At 50.0% G+C, this 19,160-nt stretch overlaps 4 protein-coding genes across 4 annotated transcripts; 1 reads left to right on the forward strand and 3 right to left on the reverse strand.

Moving 5' to 3' along the window:
* Nucleotides 1-2,114: 2,114 nt before the first annotated feature.
* L3040_006842 (uncharacterized protein) lies at nt 2,115-2,771 on the reverse strand (the record flags this gene model as incomplete). Its single annotated transcript, XM_007290435.2, has 1 exon — nt 2,115-2,771. The coding sequence occupies one exon, from the start codon at nt 2,769-2,771 to the stop codon at nt 2,115-2,117; it is 657 nt and encodes a 218-aa protein (XP_007290497.1).
* Nucleotides 2,772-3,934: 1,163 nt separating this feature from the next.
* Nucleotides 3,935-4,540, reverse strand: L3040_006843 (uncharacterized protein; the record flags this gene model as incomplete). Its single annotated transcript, XM_007290434.2, has 1 exon — nt 3,935-4,540. The coding sequence occupies one exon, from the start codon at nt 4,538-4,540 to the stop codon at nt 3,935-3,937; it is 606 nt and encodes a 201-aa protein (XP_007290496.2).
* A 1,191-nt stretch (nt 4,541-5,731) lies between these two features.
* On the forward strand, nt 5,732-6,791 carry L3040_006844 (uncharacterized protein; the record flags this gene model as incomplete). Its single annotated transcript, XM_007290433.2, has 3 exons — nt 5,732-5,768; nt 5,825-6,049; nt 6,097-6,791. 3 exons carry the CDS (start codon nt 5,732-5,734, stop codon nt 6,789-6,791), a joined length of 957 nt encoding a protein of 318 aa, XP_007290495.1.
* A 5,567-nt stretch (nt 6,792-12,358) lies between these two features.
* Nucleotides 12,359-18,696, reverse strand: L3040_006845 (uncharacterized protein; the record flags this gene model as incomplete). Its single annotated transcript, XM_007290432.2, has 2 exons — nt 12,359-13,116; nt 13,191-18,696. The coding sequence occupies 2 exons, from the start codon at nt 18,694-18,696 to the stop codon at nt 12,359-12,361; spliced, it is 6,264 nt and encodes a 2,087-aa protein (XP_007290494.2).
* Between the last annotated feature and the right edge of the window lie 464 nt (nt 18,697-19,160).

A 19,160-nucleotide genomic window follows, 5' to 3' on the forward strand; every position in this document is an offset into this window, starting at 1 on the left:
CCTTTTCAAAAGATGAAGAGCCCGTGTCGTTTCCATGATACCACGAAACGGGTACGAGAAACTGTAGATTGAAAACTGTTGGAAAGTCCTCAGCTGATAGATCAAATGGTCTTTCGTTACTTTCCCGCCTGATTCAACTCCGCTTATGCTTTCTTTCAGTATGCCTATGTCATATGGGCTTTTTATGTTGAGGAACTGAATCTATGCCTTGAGGCAGAATATAGACTCCTTCCTTATCCACCATCTCCACCTTGCCCAACCTCGCTTCGGCCCGGCCCGAAATCCCACTTGCCCCTTCATAAACCCCACTACTACGTTCACTTCCGTCAAACTGGTAGGTGTGGCTCAGTGGTTAAACACCCTGAGCCAGTAACATCCGTAGTCGTAGGAAATCCCAGTTTGACACCACCCTTTCGAAATAACCTATTCAATTAGGTTTGTAGACTGGACCCCCATCATAGTAAATGGGCGTCCAGTTGAGTTTTGGCGTTATTTTTTTCCTCTCCATTTTTTTTTTCTTTTTTTCTTTTTCCCTTTGTTTTGGTCACGTTATCTTGCCGACGTTTGTTTCGCTCGCTTGAAAAATTGATATGTAATTCAGCATGCTGAGTTTTAGATATCCGGATTTTTAAAGCTGGCCAAGAAAATACGTTAGTAGGAGAGTTAAAGTCCGGCAGCGATGATCATCAGAGTCCTTCTGCGTCCTTTTCTGTTCTTCCTTTCTTTTTTAGTATATCCTTAGGAGCAAGTTCCGGCGCATCGATAGAACGCCGGAATCCACATTCCGAAAACGCCAATACTCCGACCCAACACTAAGATCTGAGCGCTATTTGGCTCGCGGCTCGGTTGGGGCGTTATATTTAACGCCTTATTCTGCATGGCTTCGAAGTCAAAGATCGGAGGTCTTTGGTTTTCGACCGGGCACTCGAGCTCGACCTCACCGGAAACGCAATCCTGCTCGGGGCATCCGTGAGGAGAACGGTGACAGCGTAACAGTTGACGCAGCTGTTGTTACTTTACAATAGGGCGCTGCAGAAGGTGTTTACGGCTGCGATTTCAATGGTGGGACTGGCGATTGTGGCGTGCTGCTTATTTGGAGCGGAGGAACGTGAAGGGCCAGAGTCTGAATGATCTGGAAAGTATGGAAAAGGCAAGCAGAGACAGGGAAACACCGAGCAGGCGATCTCTCAGTATCATGAAATGTGGAAGTGGGCCTAAATTTGAAGATGAATGAGCGACACCGCGACGCACCGCTACTACCGCTTCATCGCCACCGCAACCGGCTTCACGATGAGCGGCCTCGTGCCCACCATCCCGACGACGTACCCGATGCGGTATGTCCTCGCCGGGGGTGCGCGCGAGAATGTAGTATAGATGGGAGCGGGGCTGTCGTATGGGCCGGGCTATCGGCACCACTGTCCGGATATCAGGTGCTTCTTCGTGGAATTTTTTTGGCTGGAGGGAGGTGGTTGCGTATTTGCGGTATGCGAAGAGGCTGACTGGAGGCTGGCGAGAAGGGGCTTGTGGAGAGTCCGCTTCAAGATTTGGGGATCCTGGGAGAGGGATTTGGGATGAAAGGGGGGGGATCATGGGTGGTATTCGGGGATTGGTAGGTGATTGAAATGGTGCTGGTGGGACAGAGGTCTTCGGGGGAATACTTGGGTGTCTCGGGGTTTTGTGTAGAAATGAGTGAGAAGGTGCTCGCTATTACGGCGAGGAAAAGTGGTTTGTTGACATAGTTTCGATGCTCTCGGCTAATTCAGGGTCAACAACAACATGATAATCCACATCCGAGTCATCCAGAAGTGGCACTCCTTATTATCTAAACTCTTCTGTGAATTAATTCCTTTAACAAACCTATCTCTACATCGCGAGTATTTCTTGTGGGGAGCTGAGATGATCTGAGTCTGATAGGTGGTATAACGGTTGCTTGAGAAAACCCCTTGAGGCTCGCAATCCATGTCGAACTTCGGAATCGCAATTGTCCGGCGAACAGTATTTTTCGACTTCAAAACCATAAGACTGATGACCAGAAGATTTATCGCGAGCGGATATTACTGCAGAGGCTCGCACATCACCTGACTCTTTGCCAGCTGAGTATTGTTCCGAAGACATCAATTTACCGGCCTCACCCGGTACAAGAGCTTCTTCCGGAAAACGCCATCTCCTAGGTATCCCATACTCTCCAAAGGATTCTCGTTCGCCACCCCCTTGACCTTGGAATCGACGATGTTCTGCAGATATACGACCAGGACTTGCCAGCTGAACACCGCCCGCAGCATGGGCAACGCATTGAACCCTACGTCGTGCCTGCATTCCAGGGTGGCACGCAAGAGAGCATACTCGCCATCTACAAAAGCTCTAATAACAGAGCCATCGCGTCGTAAGGCTTCGACTTTGGCCTCGGCGATCCAGCAGTGGCCGTCGCGTCCGTGTCTGGTGCTTATCGTGAAGCTGAAGCAGTGGAGGTGAAGGAATTCCTCGCCATCAAGGCGCATGGCGATACGCTCTGACGTCCCAGCTGGATTATCGCCGAGATAGGTGATGTCTCGGAAGTGGTAGGGGAAAATGGTATCGCCGAACAGCTGGTCGCTGCTGTTGAGTTGTGTTTGGGGAGGCCTCTCGACGGTTTCGAGATTGAGCCAATTGTAGAGAGCATATTCAAGTCTTTCGAGGGTATTAAAGCTAGGTCGGATCTGATAGGGTCTTAATTGGGTGGAGTAATCCGAATCTGAGTCGCTGATGATCTGGACTGAATGTCTTCCTGCCATGCTGATCGTGGAAGAGGAGTTTGGATTTTAAGAGCCGGCTCTGTGTTTTATAGCACTAGCGAGATAGACGCCTCACCACAAGAAGTAGGGAGCACATTCCAACGCTCCCGGTATGAAAGGAATTTTTCTGGCGGGTTCTTTGCCACAGGCAATGGTTGAACTTTCAACCAGGGGAGGAGGGGAGGGACAAGGGGCTGGGGCCTTGGGAATAGCCCTACAAAAAGCATATAATATCCTACCTGGTTAATACATTGCACAAAGGGACCGAATAGAGCTGGAAAAAATATCTCAGATCCATGGAGCTGGCAGGATAGCGATATACGGATCGTTTCAAGAAGAGGTTTGTGTGTACTTCTCTGAATTTATACTTGGTTACTTCTTGGCAGAAGGTTCTAGCAGAACTTACTACCCACTACCCTCCAATAAATTTCTTAATCCGTGGCTTTGATCAATTTATGACGTATACTGTGAGTCATAGTTGTAACATACAATAGCTGAATGAATTTACACTCTATACGAATACCTCCCCTGGTTGAGAATTGATTGGCTTGCCGGTCCCACCACAGCAAAGCCCATCCTCCAATCGCAGTACAGGAGGGGAGTAGCAAAAGAGAAAAACTGTAACCAAGTAAGCTAAAGGAATTCTTCAGCGGTTCTGCATGACTACTGCATTTCACAAAAATCGCCTACCAAGATGCGTACATTTTACAGAAAACAAACCGAGAAACTATTTCAAGACCGACTGATAAAAATAGGCTATACTAGCATATTCAAGATCCTTCGCGGATGGCATATATATTTCCAAACCATTGCATGTTTTAGTAGGGCAAAAGAGGCAAACTCGCTTATTCAGTCGGCATCTGCGACAAAATCAACACTTAACCATAACATCATTTTCTTTAATAATTTAGCAGAAAAGCACCCACATAAGTTACATTAAGCAGCTATAGAAATCATGGATAATACTCATCAGCTTCGCTTCTCATTCGTTGTCAAGTGAGTGCGCTTCAGATATTGGGTCTTCAGGCATCATTTGTATTGATTCCACAAAGCCACGAGCGTCCCAGAGACTGCTGCCACCATCAGCCCAGAATCCTTAATAATAGCATCCGCCTCCAATCCATCAAAATCTCCTTCAAGCCCCTTACTCCTCAGCGGGCCACTCAAGTCACTCGTCTCAAAATAGTTCCCAAGTTCACAAGACCCATATGCGACAATGGCTGCGCCTTCCGACAACCCTCGCCATTGATATTGACAGCCGCCGCGTACTTCAAAAACTCAAGGACAACAGGCCAGGTAAACTTCCCAGCAAGCTCCTCCGTGCGGTCCTCGACCGCTCTCATATCCTCGCAGATCACCGTGGTGCAATTTGCGATCGTATCCTCCCCCTCGCCCGGGCGTACGCGAACCGGTCGATCCAGAGTGTCCATTAGAGTGGCCATGGCAGAAACAACCCACTGGTGCCCCGCATTCGAGACGATGTGGCTGGAGGTGATGGAGATTATGGCGCGGTTGAACTTGGCGCCATCCTTAAGCTCAGTTTCGTAGACTGGCGGGATGTGGATGTTGCAACTGACGAAATCCGATTTGGGGATGCTCAGTTGGCAGTGTAGCTTGAAGGGGCTGTCGAAGAGGCCGAGAACGTGGCGGGAGTCGAGAAGGGATGGGTTGTTGAGTAGGATGGCTAATACATGTCGGAGATGGGTGTGAAGGTCTGATTGAGGTTGTAGGCTGTATACTCCGTATCCTATTAGTGTTACTAGTGGCATTTTGATAATGTATTTGGTTGCTTGTCTGGTTGCTTGTCTGGTTGCTTGTCTTAGGGGCTGCAAAGTCGAGTTTAGTAGATCGGAAATATTGGCGGTGGTTTTATATATGCGTTACAAACATTATTGTGCTAATGATTTTAGCGGAGCTTATTCCCAAGCTGCTATATGATTCATTTTTTTGGTCTGAAGAACCAATCAGTGAAAACGCTGTAGCTAAAGTGGATGACTGGGACACTTGAGCGGGTAGTGAATCACCCCTTATCGAATTGACTGGAATAACAGAGATCGGTGTAGAGGAGTCTTGGAAGTAGATAGAAGAGCCGTTGCTATTCGAAAGAAGATATGGTATTGTATATTTGATATGAACTTATGCAGAGTGATAAATGAGTAGCCTTTCAATGCTTTGCCAAGATTGTGAGTATATATTCAGCAGTAGCGATGACGAAAGACGCGTGGTCTTGTTTAATAGAAATTGATGAACAGATTCAGATGATTGGAAGGCTATGTAGATGTTTATACATGGGATAGCATGTTATTTGGAAGCCTGGTTTGTCCGATTCAAGGATTCCACAAGCTATTCCCATATTTTTAATCACGCCTGGGGCTTCCAAATATGGGTTTTACGCTTGGAAGGTAGGAAAAGTGATTTGTAAATCAGGCGTCCAGCATCAAGCATCAAACACAAAATCTACAGTTCCTACTTGCCTCCAATCAATATAAAAAAAATTACCAAACGTGACCTGAATTCAAATTACGATAAACTAGTGGAACAGGGCATCAGAAAAGCCAAAGGAAGACGGAATGATAGAGTTCTTGAAGCACACAGCAGTCGCAAGATATCCCCATGGCCAGGCTCTGTCCGTGGTTGCACCTAGAAATAAATGAGGAACATAAGCCAGTGGAATCTCAACGCCTGCCTCATCCTACCTTGTATCGGTCAAGACGTATTGAGACATGTATAGTTCCTAAGCGAGCGGTGATCGGAGTTTGAAAGTAGGGAAGGTCGTTGAAATTAGATTTGTCACGTGTCTGTAGCGCTCGGGCCATTCATTCGTCAACAAAATTTAGTGGGGGAGAATCTGCTGCTGAGCTATCGGCCCAGAGCTTCTCAACACTTACTCACTCGAGCACCTTCACCAAACTTCAGCGGCGATATTAGCAGTGGCAGTCCATCTGCAACCCATCGACGCCATGGCAGCTCCAGTCACGCTCAAAGTGTCCAATCGCGGTATGTAAAACCAAATATGGCAGCGTCAAGCAAGAGCTAATTGAAGCTATTCACAGCTGCGAAGAAGCCTATCAAAAAGCTCCCGACCAGCATCGAGATTACAGACAAGACTACAGTCCAGGATCTTAAGGAGCAGCTTGCCAAACAGGCCAATGGCATGGATCCAGAGCGATTGGGCATCTACGACGCCCAGAAGAAGAAGCTTTTGAAGGACCGCAAGGCGCTGGTTACCAATAGCGAGGATGTCATTGCAGGAAATGAGATATTGGTCAAAGACCTAGGTACGTGCATCCGCCAGTGGAATTTCCATCTGCTAATCAATACGTAGGCCCTCAGTTGTCTTGGACAACAGTCTTCGTTATCGAATACCTAGGCCCGATCCTCATCCACCTCGCATTCCCCCTCCTCCTGCGATCCTACCTCTACTCCTCCGCTCCACCTCTCTCCAGCTCTCAATACCTTTCGATGGCAATGATCGTTATCCACTTCCTCAAGCGCGAATACGAGACCTTATTTGTCCACAAGTTCTCGCTTTCCACCATGCCCCTCTTCAACATCTTCAAGAACTCCGCACACTACTGGCTGCTATCGGGCGCAAACATCGCATACTGGGTCTACGGACCAAATGCATACGCTGCGAAGTCCTCTCCTACAATCGACTACCTGAATTATGCTGGGCTGTTCCTGTACGTGTATGGTGAGATCTCGAACTTCATCTGCCATCAGACATTGTCGGGTCTGCGCAGCAGAGGTGGAACCGAGAGGGGCATACCGCAGGGATACGGCTTTGGGCTGGTTACATGCCCGAACTACCTGTTTGAGCTTATTGCCTGGACTGGTATTGCGCTGGTGACGAAGAGCACGGCGACGGTTATCTTTAATGTAGCGGCCTGGGCGCAGATGCACCAGTGGGCTATCAAGAAGGAGAAGGCGCTGAGAGCTGAGTTTCCGGACAAGTACAAGAAGAAGAAGTATGTGCTGTTCCCCAGCCCAGGGGCTGTGGTGAAGTACCTGACGAGCTGAAGCGTGCTGAGGAATGAATGCAAATCCCGGAGGATAGAGGAGTAGAGTTTTGGTGAAATAGATAAGTCAATGATGATAATGATAGTGATATTGAAACATGAATCGACAGGTTTGCTACTAAATTCCGCCTTGGGTGAACAAGGCAGAGCTGACTAGTTAAATATGCTGCTATCAGTACCGGTGCTGTGATGCACAAGACAGCATTGGAGCGGAAAGAGATACCAGTCCTCGATTACGATGAGGAGACCTTCATGCGGCTCATGGTAACCCGAGACGTTCAACCTTCCCGTATATCACCAATCGAATAAAAGAGTTTGGAGAACGGGCAAATCAGATGCGAAAGCATCGACATGAGATTTATATCCTCCAACGCAGCCCTGAGCAACGTCAGCAAACCCTGGGATGCCTGGAACCATTGAAGGAGAGTTTTTTTTTTCTTCTTTTTTGTTTCTTTTTTTCTTTGTGTCCTGCTCCTGTCCTGCAATGCCGCGAAGGGTGGACAACGATCGCAAGGCGCAAGGCGAGCGCCGCCCCCCCCGTCTACCTATATGCGATGCGTGCTGTCGATTTTTCAACCCGTCATCATTGTATTTCTCTCTCGTTTGCATTCGCATACGTTCCTCCTCCCTCTCTGATAATTGATTCGAGAAAAAATGCTTCCCTTGTTCTAGATGGATATAATCAGATGCCGATGGACATAGATTCCGTAAGAGCAGTGGGGTGCTCACCTCGATGCGAGCCCGAGTATTCTCGTCGGTGAGTCCTGGCTTCTTCTGCCAGTTTCTTTGTGGAAACCTCCGGATCGAGGCTGTTTGGTGTTGCCTTTTGTACGGACCGATGCTTACGAGTGAGAGCTATGGATCCGCTGGCTGTGAACTTTGCAATGAGGAGTAACGGGTTAGTTCTTAGGCGGTCGTGCTGCTGTGATTATATGAGCGAGCAAGTGCGATCTTGGGTAGCTATTTATTAAATTTGCTTCTTTTGATTTATTTTTTTCTTCTTGAAACTACCTCAAGTAGCGAGCGATATTTACCTACAGATAGCGACTAGAAGTGAATGATAAATGGCATCGCAAAGGCTATGCCAAAAGTACCTTTCGGTAATTGCTTTTCATCTCTAGCCCTAGTATTCCCGCCGTGACTTTCGTGAATCGTTCGCCTCCTTCAGCTGCCAGCGCTAGTCAGTATGGTTAAATACGACGATTATCTCAGTGGCCCAAGACACAAGATCTATACCCAGGTGGCCCTCACACTCACATACTCGGCAGCTCTCATTCCGTCAAGGATAATACAAGGAGATGCAAGTTCTGCATTCAACATGGACGAGTTGATGTACGAGTTAATAAAGCTGTCTGCGAGGCGAAGTAAGACAGCTCTCTCACCTGATACTTTCTTAAACTATTATCTCTAGATAAAACTGTTGCCAAGTTGAAGTTTCGCTGTCAAATACCATGTGTATTTCTGTAAGGCGCTTTTGGCCTGCTAATATTGAGTCAACTGGGGGTAAATGGAGTGATCTGGCCAACCACGGGCATGTTCTTAAGGGAAATTCTTGTAGTAAGTTTCTGATGGGGGAGCTTTAGGCTGTGTACAGTGTATTTGGTAGTGGCGTATCTTTCAATTCTGAAGAAGATAGGAAGCGCTGCCTTGCTTCTTCTCTGGTTATTTGTTAAGGTTGGTTGTTAGGAAAGGTGAATCATAGGCTTCCGAGGGAAAGAGCCCTCGTTGCTTGAGATTTCGGTCTGGTCGGGATAGTATAAAGAGAAGCTTGGAGAAGCTTCTAGGAGTAGTGTCGGTTGGGCAATGAGTTGACGAATCTAGGTATTTGGTCTGTGGCTGTGATCCTGTTGTGGGTTCTGGGTTCTGGGTTGTGTAGGTTGGTATCCACAGGGGTGGCTGGTGCTGCTGTTTGCAGGATCCTGATGGCGGCGATTTGAGAGTTCGGGGATTCCTTGGAAGATTGGGTGGTGGTGATGTTGTTGGTGTTGTTGTTGTTGTTGTTGTTGTTGTTGTTGTTGTTGTTGTTGTTGTTGTTGTTGTTGTTGTTGTTGTTGTTGTTGTTGTTGTATTTATTTACGTCGGGCGGGTAGCAGGCGGAGCCTGCCGCCCTAGGACCTCCCATGGGGTACGGCGACGTGCTAAGCTAAAGAGTTACATACAAGAAGGCCCCAGAAAGCATTGTTGGTGTCGTTAGTGTTGTTAATGGTATAGTTCTTACTAATTGGTACTTGACTGCGAGTCAAGAGGTTGCAAGTTCGATTCCTGCGTAGGGCACCAACTTCAATGGGGGTGGGGAAACGCATATGAGGTGAGGGTGGTATTTCTAAATTCTTCCCAGCAGAAGAATTCTGTGTAGCCTCCTAGGGTGCACGTGCGCCCTAAGCGTGCCTAGTGGCCTCGGGCCATCACAGCTCTCGAGTGTGCTCTTTCCTATTCCGGGAGTAGTGGATTTGTGCACTTGGGTTTTGTATAGTATAGCCAAACGGTCCGTATCCCACACAAAAGTCGATCGAACTGGGATCTAAACGCAGAATATCTGGTTGAAGTTGTCAGGTTGATTGATTCTATCAACTGAATCATTTGTCCTTGGTTCTTTCCTAAGTGTCAGAGCGTGGCTGCGTGGTGAATAGTTTTCTCTTGCCCTTTCCTATTCTGTCATGTGGTGGAAGAGGTTCGTGATTGGTGGCAAGAAGAAAAAAGCCATATAAGGAGAGGTCAGGGTGGAAGAGGGAGAGGGCAAGAAGGAGAAGGCAAGGTGGGAGAGGGAGAGGTTGTCTGTGTCTCTTCGATCGCACATGTGTTGAGCAGTATGAGGCTGAAGCAGCAGCATGAATCTTTTATTTTGGGTTAGTTAAAGCCCAAATGACAACCATCAGTGGTCTTTACTTGGAGTCGGCTCCAAGCCTACGATAAACAGGTTTTTATCCAGATACACTCGGTTTAGCACGTTAGTTGTCATCCATTATCTTGCTGCCATAATGGTTCCTCCCTTTCGCGAGGTGCCTCCAAAAGATATAGCGGGCAAAAGGGAGGCGATAGCGTATTGAGCATTATCGAAGCGGTCGGGTAGCGACAAGCAAAGATGATAAACTATCACGCGCGCAGTAAGATGTTGGTGTTCGTATTCATTGTGCATTTGTTCTCTTGCAAGTATCGCATCTGTATGTCTCGCGCGAGAAGAAGCTGGATGGAGGTAGAATGTCGCGCACAATGATTATGAGCTGGATGAAGACGTTTTTATTGCTGGTTGAGAAAGCTGTCCGCAAACTTGAGGGAAAATTATGCGGATAAATCGCCTAGGTTCTTAATCTGCCGGCGTAGGTATGCTAATTCTTTTTCTTGGCCCGAACGTAAAAGGAATAAAGTGCTCTCTCCCTATAAGATGTCTCAACTCTCCAGCATCCACTCGCCCAAAATTCGAATTACGAGGCGATTAAGAGTACAAGAAGAGAAGGAGGGTGCTGCTAAGTGGATCCACTCTCTCAAAAGTCAATTTACGAGGCGAGAAAGAACACAGAAAAAAAAAGGACGGTGTCGTAGCCTTAGGCTACAAGGCTATTACAATGTGGCACAAACCACTTGGGAGAGGTATGTAGCCTCACGTTGCTCTAAGCTTCCTCGAACAATACCACTTCTTTGCTCCCATTCCATCTTACCTTATTGTCTGATGGTGCTGCTAGGTGGCAGTGTCCGTACGATTCTTGTTTCGTAAATAACAATAGCTCTATTTCGCCGGCTGTCCATTCCAAGCCTACTGTCGATTCCAATAGTATCATCAATTTTTATTTTTTATTTTTTCAGACTTACTCATACGTACCTTCCTTCAGGAAACTCAATCCTCGATGATCGCATCCCTCCTAAAAAATAAAGAAATGTCGATCACTCTAACCATACCATCGCAGTTTTCAAGCTTTGAGATCAACCTCTGGTCAAGTCTCTTGTTTAGCTTGGTCTTTGGCGGATCGCCGTTCTAGCTTATACATCGTTTCGAACAAATCGCGAGGGGCCGCCGGTAAATCTATCTACCGAGGGTATATTCACATACGACCCGTATTAGATGTCCAAAGAACGATATCAACTACCTGCAGCTCTTTCTTCCACAGCGAAATGCCATTTCCAATGACGTGAATACCTGGACAGAGCCTGCGAAAAGCGGTATGGTATGTATTAGGGCGGCGGGCTGACCAACTTGACCATCTCGCGTAAATACATACGCTTCTTCGTCTTTAAACATGGAGAACTATTATATTCAAAACCTTACACCTTGTGTCAAAGTCCATACAGTATACAAAGAGGGGGGGGGGGTTTAAAAAAAAAAAGAGACAAAGACTTCTTTTTAGCGATTTTATATGGACACGGTAAACACCTGGTCTGCCACGCTTCCTGCCAAGGGCCATTCTGGCCAAACTAGCTAGGGTCATCTTCTATAAGAAGCTACCTCTCCTGTAGATAGAGCAATCAACGAGCTTTCCCACCATCTTTTTGTGCCCTCTTGTGAGAAGGCATTAGAATCTGCCTTCTTGTCAGACTCTCATACAACAGCTCTTTCTGTGTGCTTCTACAACACTATCACTATTATCATCACTCTTTTCGCTATCACCATCCTTTTCACGATCACGATCATCATCATCGCCACCACCAACCATCCTTCCCCCATCACCATCACCGCTATCACCAATTTCACTCCAAAGAAAGAAAAGATTCGCAACAGCCAACCACTTTTCCCTTTCCCTTTGTTTCCCTCTCCACGCTCTCCTTGCCTGCTTCCGTCCGTCTCAAACTCTCTCTCTCTCTCTCTCTCTCTCTCTCTCTCTCTCTCTCAATTTATCCATTGCCATTCTTGATTTCCTATCTATCCATCCTATCATATCCTATCTATCCTTCCTCTCCCTCTTCCCCCTTTGCCCCCCACCCCCCTTCCCCTTCTCCTCTCCTCTCCTTCCACCCACCACCCCACCTCCCGCCCCCGTCTTCATATATTTACACATACATATACATATACATACATATACATACATACATATGCATATACATACATATACATATAATACACACCTCCTTCTCCCCTTCCCCCTCCCCATCCCCATCCTCCTATCCTATCCTATCCTATCCTATCCTATCCTATCCTATCCTATCCACCGCGACCCATCTAACCAGCTCCGCGCTACACACCTCCAAAAACAAAAAAAAAAGGCGGGGGGGGCGGGAGGGGGAGGGGGTGGGGGAGCACAAAAAATGAATTCAACAACCGAGGCGAGAAAGTGCAAAAGCAAAAGTAAAAAGCAGAGCCCGAGAAAAGGCACACTCCCACAAACCTCCATCCTCCTCCCCCCAAAAAAACACAAGGCGAGAAAAGTAAACCGTTTCATATAACGACCTATCCAGATCCAGATCCAGATTCTTGTGTCCAAGTAGGTACGGTACCTCCCTCCTCTCCTATCTCTACAAGAAAAAATCACGAGAGCCTCCCCGGGTCCCCCGGTCTCCCAGCCAGATTCCTCTTAATCCCGACGAAAGCCATCTTCGAGAGCCACAGAGGCCCGTAGTGAACGAAGGTACTACTCAACATCACTCCTCCGCAACACTCCCCACAAGCATACTCGCCTTGCTGCTCTTCTTTCCCAACTTCAGCCGACTCAACCGTTTCCTCACATTCCCCACTTTGCTCCCCTTGCTGCCCTCACGACTCCGCCCGCTCATCCCCGTTGGTGGCCGCTGGCTACTACTACTTCTTCTTGTCAGAGAAGCAGCTGCGCTCGCCAAATCGCTCTGCGTAACCCACTCGCCCTCTTCTTCCTTCTCGTCTGAACCGAAGCCTCGACCACGGCCGCGGCCAATACTACCGACATTGCTGAAGAACGAACGGCGGTTCTCGGTTTTGTTGGAGCGGGATTGGGATTTTGATCGTGAGCGAGAAGACGAGGAGTCGTTGCTTCGAGAGTGGTCGCGTAGAATGAACGGTAAATCCTTCTTCGTGACACAGTTCTGGTTAAGTCCGTTCAGCATCGAGATCGGTGGGGGCGGCGGGTGTGAAATTTCGGGAGGAGGCGTAGCGGGTGTAGGAGATGGGTTTCTTTTCAAAAAGCTCAGTCTGTTCGTACCAGCTTGAGCGCCGGGTGTGTCGAGGGTACTGCTATCGACCGTGGCCAATGTTCCGTTTGTGTTGCTGTTCGGTTCGCGGCTGCCCATCAACTGTGATGCCGGTCTGTTGCCCCCTTCACTGAGATCCGGGCTCACTACGGCCCTAGTAGGCGTTGGAGTGGGAGATTTATTTTGCTGCGGGAACGCGAAGGATGCGAGTTCAGGCGCGAACGTCGCTGTGAAATCTGAGCTGGCGTTAGCTACGAGGGGGATGAGACTCGGAGGGGGGGGGGGGGGGGGGGGTAGGAGTGGTGCTTACTCTGCGCCAGGGCGTCTCGCTCACTTTGTCCGATGGAGGTGGACTTGGAGAGCATAGCCAGGCAGCGACGGATCATGACAGCATGGTCTATGAGCGCAGTCTTGAGAGCGTTCTCAACTGGGCTCAACTCCACATCTTGAGTCTCGTCAGCGTCTTCGGGCGCAACAGGGAGGAGGTCGCGGTAGCGGGCTACGGTTGTTTCTGAGCTGGGGTCGACGGAGACCCGGAGGGCGTCGATGAGTAGGGGCGCCATATCTTCTTCACCGTCAATAACTCGCTTCTCGACCACGGACATCTCGGTTGTCTTGCGGATGATGCGCTCGACTGCTGTTTGAAGAGGGTTCAACGTGACACGGTCGGTGGCGATGATCTCGCTGCGACGAAGGACGGTTGGGAATGAATCGGCAGTTCTGTACAATATTTTCTCTACCGAGTGTTCTTGTACGGGGCCAGATGTGTTCCTCTTGCTGGTGACAGAGAAGACCTGTGGATTAGCAGAGAGCAGGTAATCTCGCACGGCTTGGGGCACCCGGGTACGCTGGTAAACATGATGATCGAGATCACGATGAGGCGTCAAGGCAGAGATCTGCAAGAATTGACCCTCGACATCATCCACATCACCCGTAGAGACTATTTGAGCAGAGGGATGTTGTTCTTGCATCCGGTCCGTGAAAGCATTCGTTCTCTCCGTCGGCGAGCCTTCAAACACGAATTCCTTGTCCCGCAGACTGGCTGGAAAGCCCATGCCACGATACGTGACGCGAAAGTATTTGGGCACCAGCCTTTCACTCTTGGCTAATGTCTCATAGATAGTTGCAATAGCGCGTTGGGTACGTGCTAGCTTGGGAAAGTCGAAAACGTTGTCCTGGTATTGTGCTTGAAGCTCTTGGTAAGCGGACAGTGCACAGCTCCAGGCTTCCCCTTCTTCAAAGTATTTGATGATCTCGAAGTAGATGCGCTCCTTCCGATCGAATTCTGATTGAGAGGCAAAGTCGGGATCTACAAGCGGCCCAACAATCTTGGTCGGGTCCCAACTGTAGAGGTCAGCATGGAGACGGAGGGCAAGACCTGCCTCCGTGAAATTTCCAGCATCCGCTTGAAGTTGAGCGAGCTGGTGGACGTATCGGATAAATATCTCCTCTTTCTGCATATCGCGCAAGAACTCCATCAATCGCAGTCGGTGGATCATGTGCGACGCTGCGCCAGTGACATCCGTGCTGTGAACCGCCACGAGGAGATCCAGGAATTCATCGGTGGTCGTAATAAGGTCTTTCACTGCATTGTACAGTAGGTCCTCTCCATTGTGTGCGAGAGGCTTGAAGAGGTTGAACAGCTCATTGATGAACAGTTTCTGGAGGATGCTTTCCGTTAAGGGCTTCGACTTGAACAAGTGGTCCAGGCAATCGATCATTTCGGTTTGGACGATGGAGAGATCCTCGCTCAACGTCCATTCGCTGACTATCATGGTCTGCAGGACTTCGACAGCAACTCTTCGAAGCCCCTCATGAACACTGAGACACAGCTCAACAATTGGGCCAACGAGTGCAGGCACGTATTGAACTTGGTATCCACCCATCTTCGCCAATCCATATTGATTCATTTCGTCAAGACTCGTATCCCACCCAATGGCTTCCCAGCTTCTTCGCAGCAATTCGGCACCGTGTTCACGAACATCACCTGCAATCTTCCAGACAGCTCGACGTTTCTGCTCGGGAAAGGTCTCCAGCGCAAGGGCATCACTACCAACAAGCTTCAAGAGTACAGTGAAAAACATCTTCCATAGGTCGGTATTGTAACCCTCAGCGTCATCAGGGGGTGGCAAGAATGAATCGAGCAATATCCCCGAGATGTACTCCAAGGTCTTCATCGTCGACTTGTGATGGAGTATGTGCACGCTCAGCCAGTCCGAAGGGAAAGCTTCAAAGTCAAGGATACTCAGGTGGACATTCAAGATATCCTCAATAAGCGTCGCCATATCCTCGTCTGCAAGATCCAATTGCATACCCGCAGGCAAAGTCGAGATCGCGGCAAGAATAGCCGACAGTTCGATGAGCACTTCGGCGAACTTGGCTTTTCCTGCAATCGGCTTGGTTGGGAACGGGTACGTAACCGGAAACAGTAGCGACAGGCGTGCCTTCTCAGACTTGGGTGTTTCTCGCAGGGAAAGGTACGAGTCCACGATTTTCTGGATGTGATCCGGGATCTCGGGTCCAAGGTAGTCGAGCTGTGTGGAGATAATGGCACAGCAGAGTCGGATTTGCTCAATCCACTGATCGGTCACCTCATCCGTCTCTCCCCAATGGGGGGCAATCCACCGAACAGTGTTGGTGCTGAGAGCTTCTCGTTGCTCGGGTGCGGAAAACACCTCAAGCTGGGAGTATTTGATGATCAGCACAAGTTTGTACAGCACCAACTTGCCCTGGACCAAGGAACACGAGTCCACAAAATCAATGGCAATATGGAGGATCTCCTCGACACTGAGCATGCCCGTAAGCTCAGGAAGCCACGTGTGGAAATGCTGGACTGCGAGTGTCTGGCTTCCAACCAGGATCGGCGCGTTGCTTTGCATGAGTCCGTCCAGAGCCTTGAAGATACTTCGCAGATGCTTCGTGAAGCCTGGCGACGTACTTGTAATCCCGATCCCAGCTTCCTTCTCCATTTGCTGGCCCCGTCCGTGGCTGATAAACTTGAGAATATGTCTTACGACCTTGAACGTAGCTCGCAGTTTTCTCGAGGCATCCGGGTCCGACGGGTTTTGCAGCAGCCTCGTGAACGAACTCACGAGACAAGAAGTGATGAAGGGGTAATTAAACCGAGTCTCTGCGTATTCATCGACGAGTGGGCCCATGTTGAACCTCCGATCATGTACAATACCAAGAACTGTGACCAACGCGCTGAAAACCAGATCCTCATAATCGTGCTTTCCAGTGTGTTCGACCAGGATGCTGAAGATGGCATCGAAGACTTCGTTAAGCAGCTTGACGATCTCAATCTCAGGAACAAACGTCAAACGCTTGAGGAGCTCCTGTAAGTCTCCTGGCGGTTGCTCCTTCCAGTTGAGTAGGCCGAGGAGAACCTTGTCTTGCGAGAAGCGGGTACTGCAAAGATAGGTCTGGATTCTGAATGTTGCGATGGGACCGGTGACTGCTTCGTCCTTGCTCACGTCGTCCTTGCCCCTCGCGTTCCAAGGAATGTTCAAGTAGCCCGTTCTGCCTTCGCCTCTTCGCTTCGCCGTGTTTGTGTGCTCATCGTGTCGGTACAGCAGAAGCGAATGGTGCCCATCTCTCACAAACGCAGATTGGTCCCATAGCGGCAAATAACACATGGCGAAAGGTTGATTGGGTGCATCACATAAGGTGATGTTGAGGTGGCAGCCGGGAACGTCAGCTGGAGAAATTGCAAGTCTCAGAGTTTGGTTCCAAGTATCGCCCTTTTCGGCAGCTGTAGACTCCCAGGTCGAAAGGCCGGATTCGGCGTTAGAGGATGGGTATATGCAGCCGTCGAGTCGTTCGCCACTGGCTTTACATACTTCCAGGCTGATCTGGAGATTCGAGCCAGTGATGTGGGAGGAAAGAGGCTGGGCGTTGCCAACCGCGCGAGATATGAGAGCGTGTCGAGGGAGGAAAGCTTCGTCGATCGTGATGTAAATATCGGATCTTGCCTTTGTAGGCGCGCCAGAGAAGGCCATTTTGGGAGTCTTCGCTACGCCCGACAACAGCGTCGGGGCCGCCTTGATCAGTCTGTCCACATCTCCGCATTGAAACGCCTTGAGAGAGACTTGCAGCCGTTCTGCTTTCTTCGACCTGCCGTAATTGCCCGATTTGCTCGAGATCAGATCCTTGATGACCTCGTCCCAAGCATCTCCGGGTTCCTGATCCACGCCAAAAGCAGTAGCCGAGGCCCAGATCGGAATTGCATGCTCGACCTCCTCATCCTGCTTCATAATCGAGTTGATCCTAATAGCTCCAGCGCCCATCGTTCTATTCACGATACGGCTGAGGGCTCCAGATTTCCGCTCCGAGGAAGGTCCGTTTGAATCGGCGGTACCTGGTGGTCCATCCCGGCTCTCCTGGCCTACAGCGGGAGAATTTAATTTTGAGGAGGCCGGCGGCTTTGGCGGGTGCGCATCTCTCTTCGACTTCTGACCCCACATGAGACTTCTGCGTCCGGATTTGCTGCCAGTGCTCGACAAAGGCTTTTCGCCATTCCTGGACTTGATGGGCGGTGGTCCATCGTGTGAAGCGGCTCTACCACTGGAAGCGGGTTTCCCGCCAATGACCTGCTGTGTTGACTGGATTTTCACGACCAAATATAGCTCATTGTCCACAGCTGTCGAGTCTCCAATGTCCGAGGCCGTAAGATCCGTGAAGAGAGTCCGCATCTGCCCTACCTTCGCCAGACTAGTCATGGCTCCACTGGGCGGTACATCCACAAGGTAGCTCTCACTCAGTGCCACAGCAGCTTGACCCGGAGCCTTGGAAGCCAGATAGAATACCAATGTAGTCGATTCCGTGCTCGCGCCCACAAAAGCCCGTACATCGATCAGCAGGTGGTGTAAGGTAGGCGTCTCGTTCGCCGGGGGCTGCGGTGGTTCCTCCAGCAAGCTCATCATTGCCTGCAATTTCGTGATATCGACCGCCGAATCTTCGCCCGTGAGAACCCTCCCCCTTGCTTCCGGATCTCTGACTATCACCTCCCCATTATACAGCTTATTCCCTCTCACCAGATCCCACACCGTCTTCTCTCGTAGAGCTCCGAGTTCGTGCGTCGTGAGCACATTGTGTAGGAGCTGTCGCCTTGACAGATCTAGGCTGTGCACCAGCGCTGCCATCTTGTCCAGCAACGAATACTGCCTGGAAAGCACCAGCTCGTGCAGGTTCGTAGAATGCCATTCCCGCAAACAAGAAGCTATCTCATCCACCAACGGCTCGGACGTGGAAGTCGGCGTCTCGTCGCCAATCTTCAGCATCGGGACTGGAGCCTGCGGCTTCGGCTGGTTGGGAACGCGGGTCACTGGCAGAGACAGCGCATCTCCGTTGGTAAGTCGTTTCGTCCGCCGCTTGCTCGTCGGCCTGCCTGGCCTGCCGTTCGCATGGCCGTTGCCATTGCCCAGTACAGACCTCCTCGGCATCTGCATCTGCATACTCCTCGGACTCGCCACAGGACTCCCATCATCCTCACTCGCGCCGTTCATGCCCCGCTCGATATCAGCCTCCTCGTCCGTCTCCTCATCCTCGCCCAGCACCTCCCTCACCTCGACACAGCTCCGCGGGAAGATTCCTGAGAAGACACGCGCCTCGAGCGTCTGGCCCTTGGTGCTGGTCAGGCCCGCCAGCAGACTCGGCGGCGCAACGAGGTACCCGCGGAACCAGTCTCCGTAGCTGCCGCCCTGCTCGATGATGTAGAGCTCGTCGCCCAGCTCGAGGGGCAGATCGGCCGGGTCCTGCGCGGTGAAGGGGTATGTTGCGACGGCGAAGGCGATGCGTGGGAGGGGCTGCCAGGGCATTGCTGGGCCTCGGACGGGTGGTTGGTTATCGGAATGGAGGTGGAGGGTGGTTCATGGGGAGGAATGCTGCGAGCGCGGATATATTCGGCGCGGGTCGTCTGCAAGCAATTGGGGCTGTCCTGGGAGGTTCTTAGATCGTAGGAGGGAAGGCTGAAGCCCAAGATCGTTTTGAGGTCGCCGTCGGGGGGCAGAATGTCTGCACTGTGGGGTGCGAGATGAGGTCAAAAGGACTTGCAGTACGATACGATACTCACGATACTCACGATACTGTACGCAATGGGCCGGAGTCGTCGTTGCCCTTCTCGTCCGTCTGTCTATGTATCGCTTGAGGCCGGGTCTACTTTGTTGTCGCCGGCGCACCGGTCCTAATTTTCCTCGAGATTGTATTAATTTTCTTGCTCCGCCGCCGCCCCTTAAACCAATCGAACAGATGGCTCCTTGTTTGCTTGTTCTGTCGTATCAAT

Source organism: Drepanopeziza brunnea (assembly GCF_022702325.1).
Source record: "Drepanopeziza brunnea f. sp. 'multigermtubi' strain 214-2 chromosome Unknown ctg12, whole genome shotgun sequence".
NCBI classification, from domain to species: domain Eukaryota; kingdom Fungi; phylum Ascomycota; class Leotiomycetes; order Helotiales; family Drepanopezizaceae; genus Drepanopeziza; species Drepanopeziza brunnea.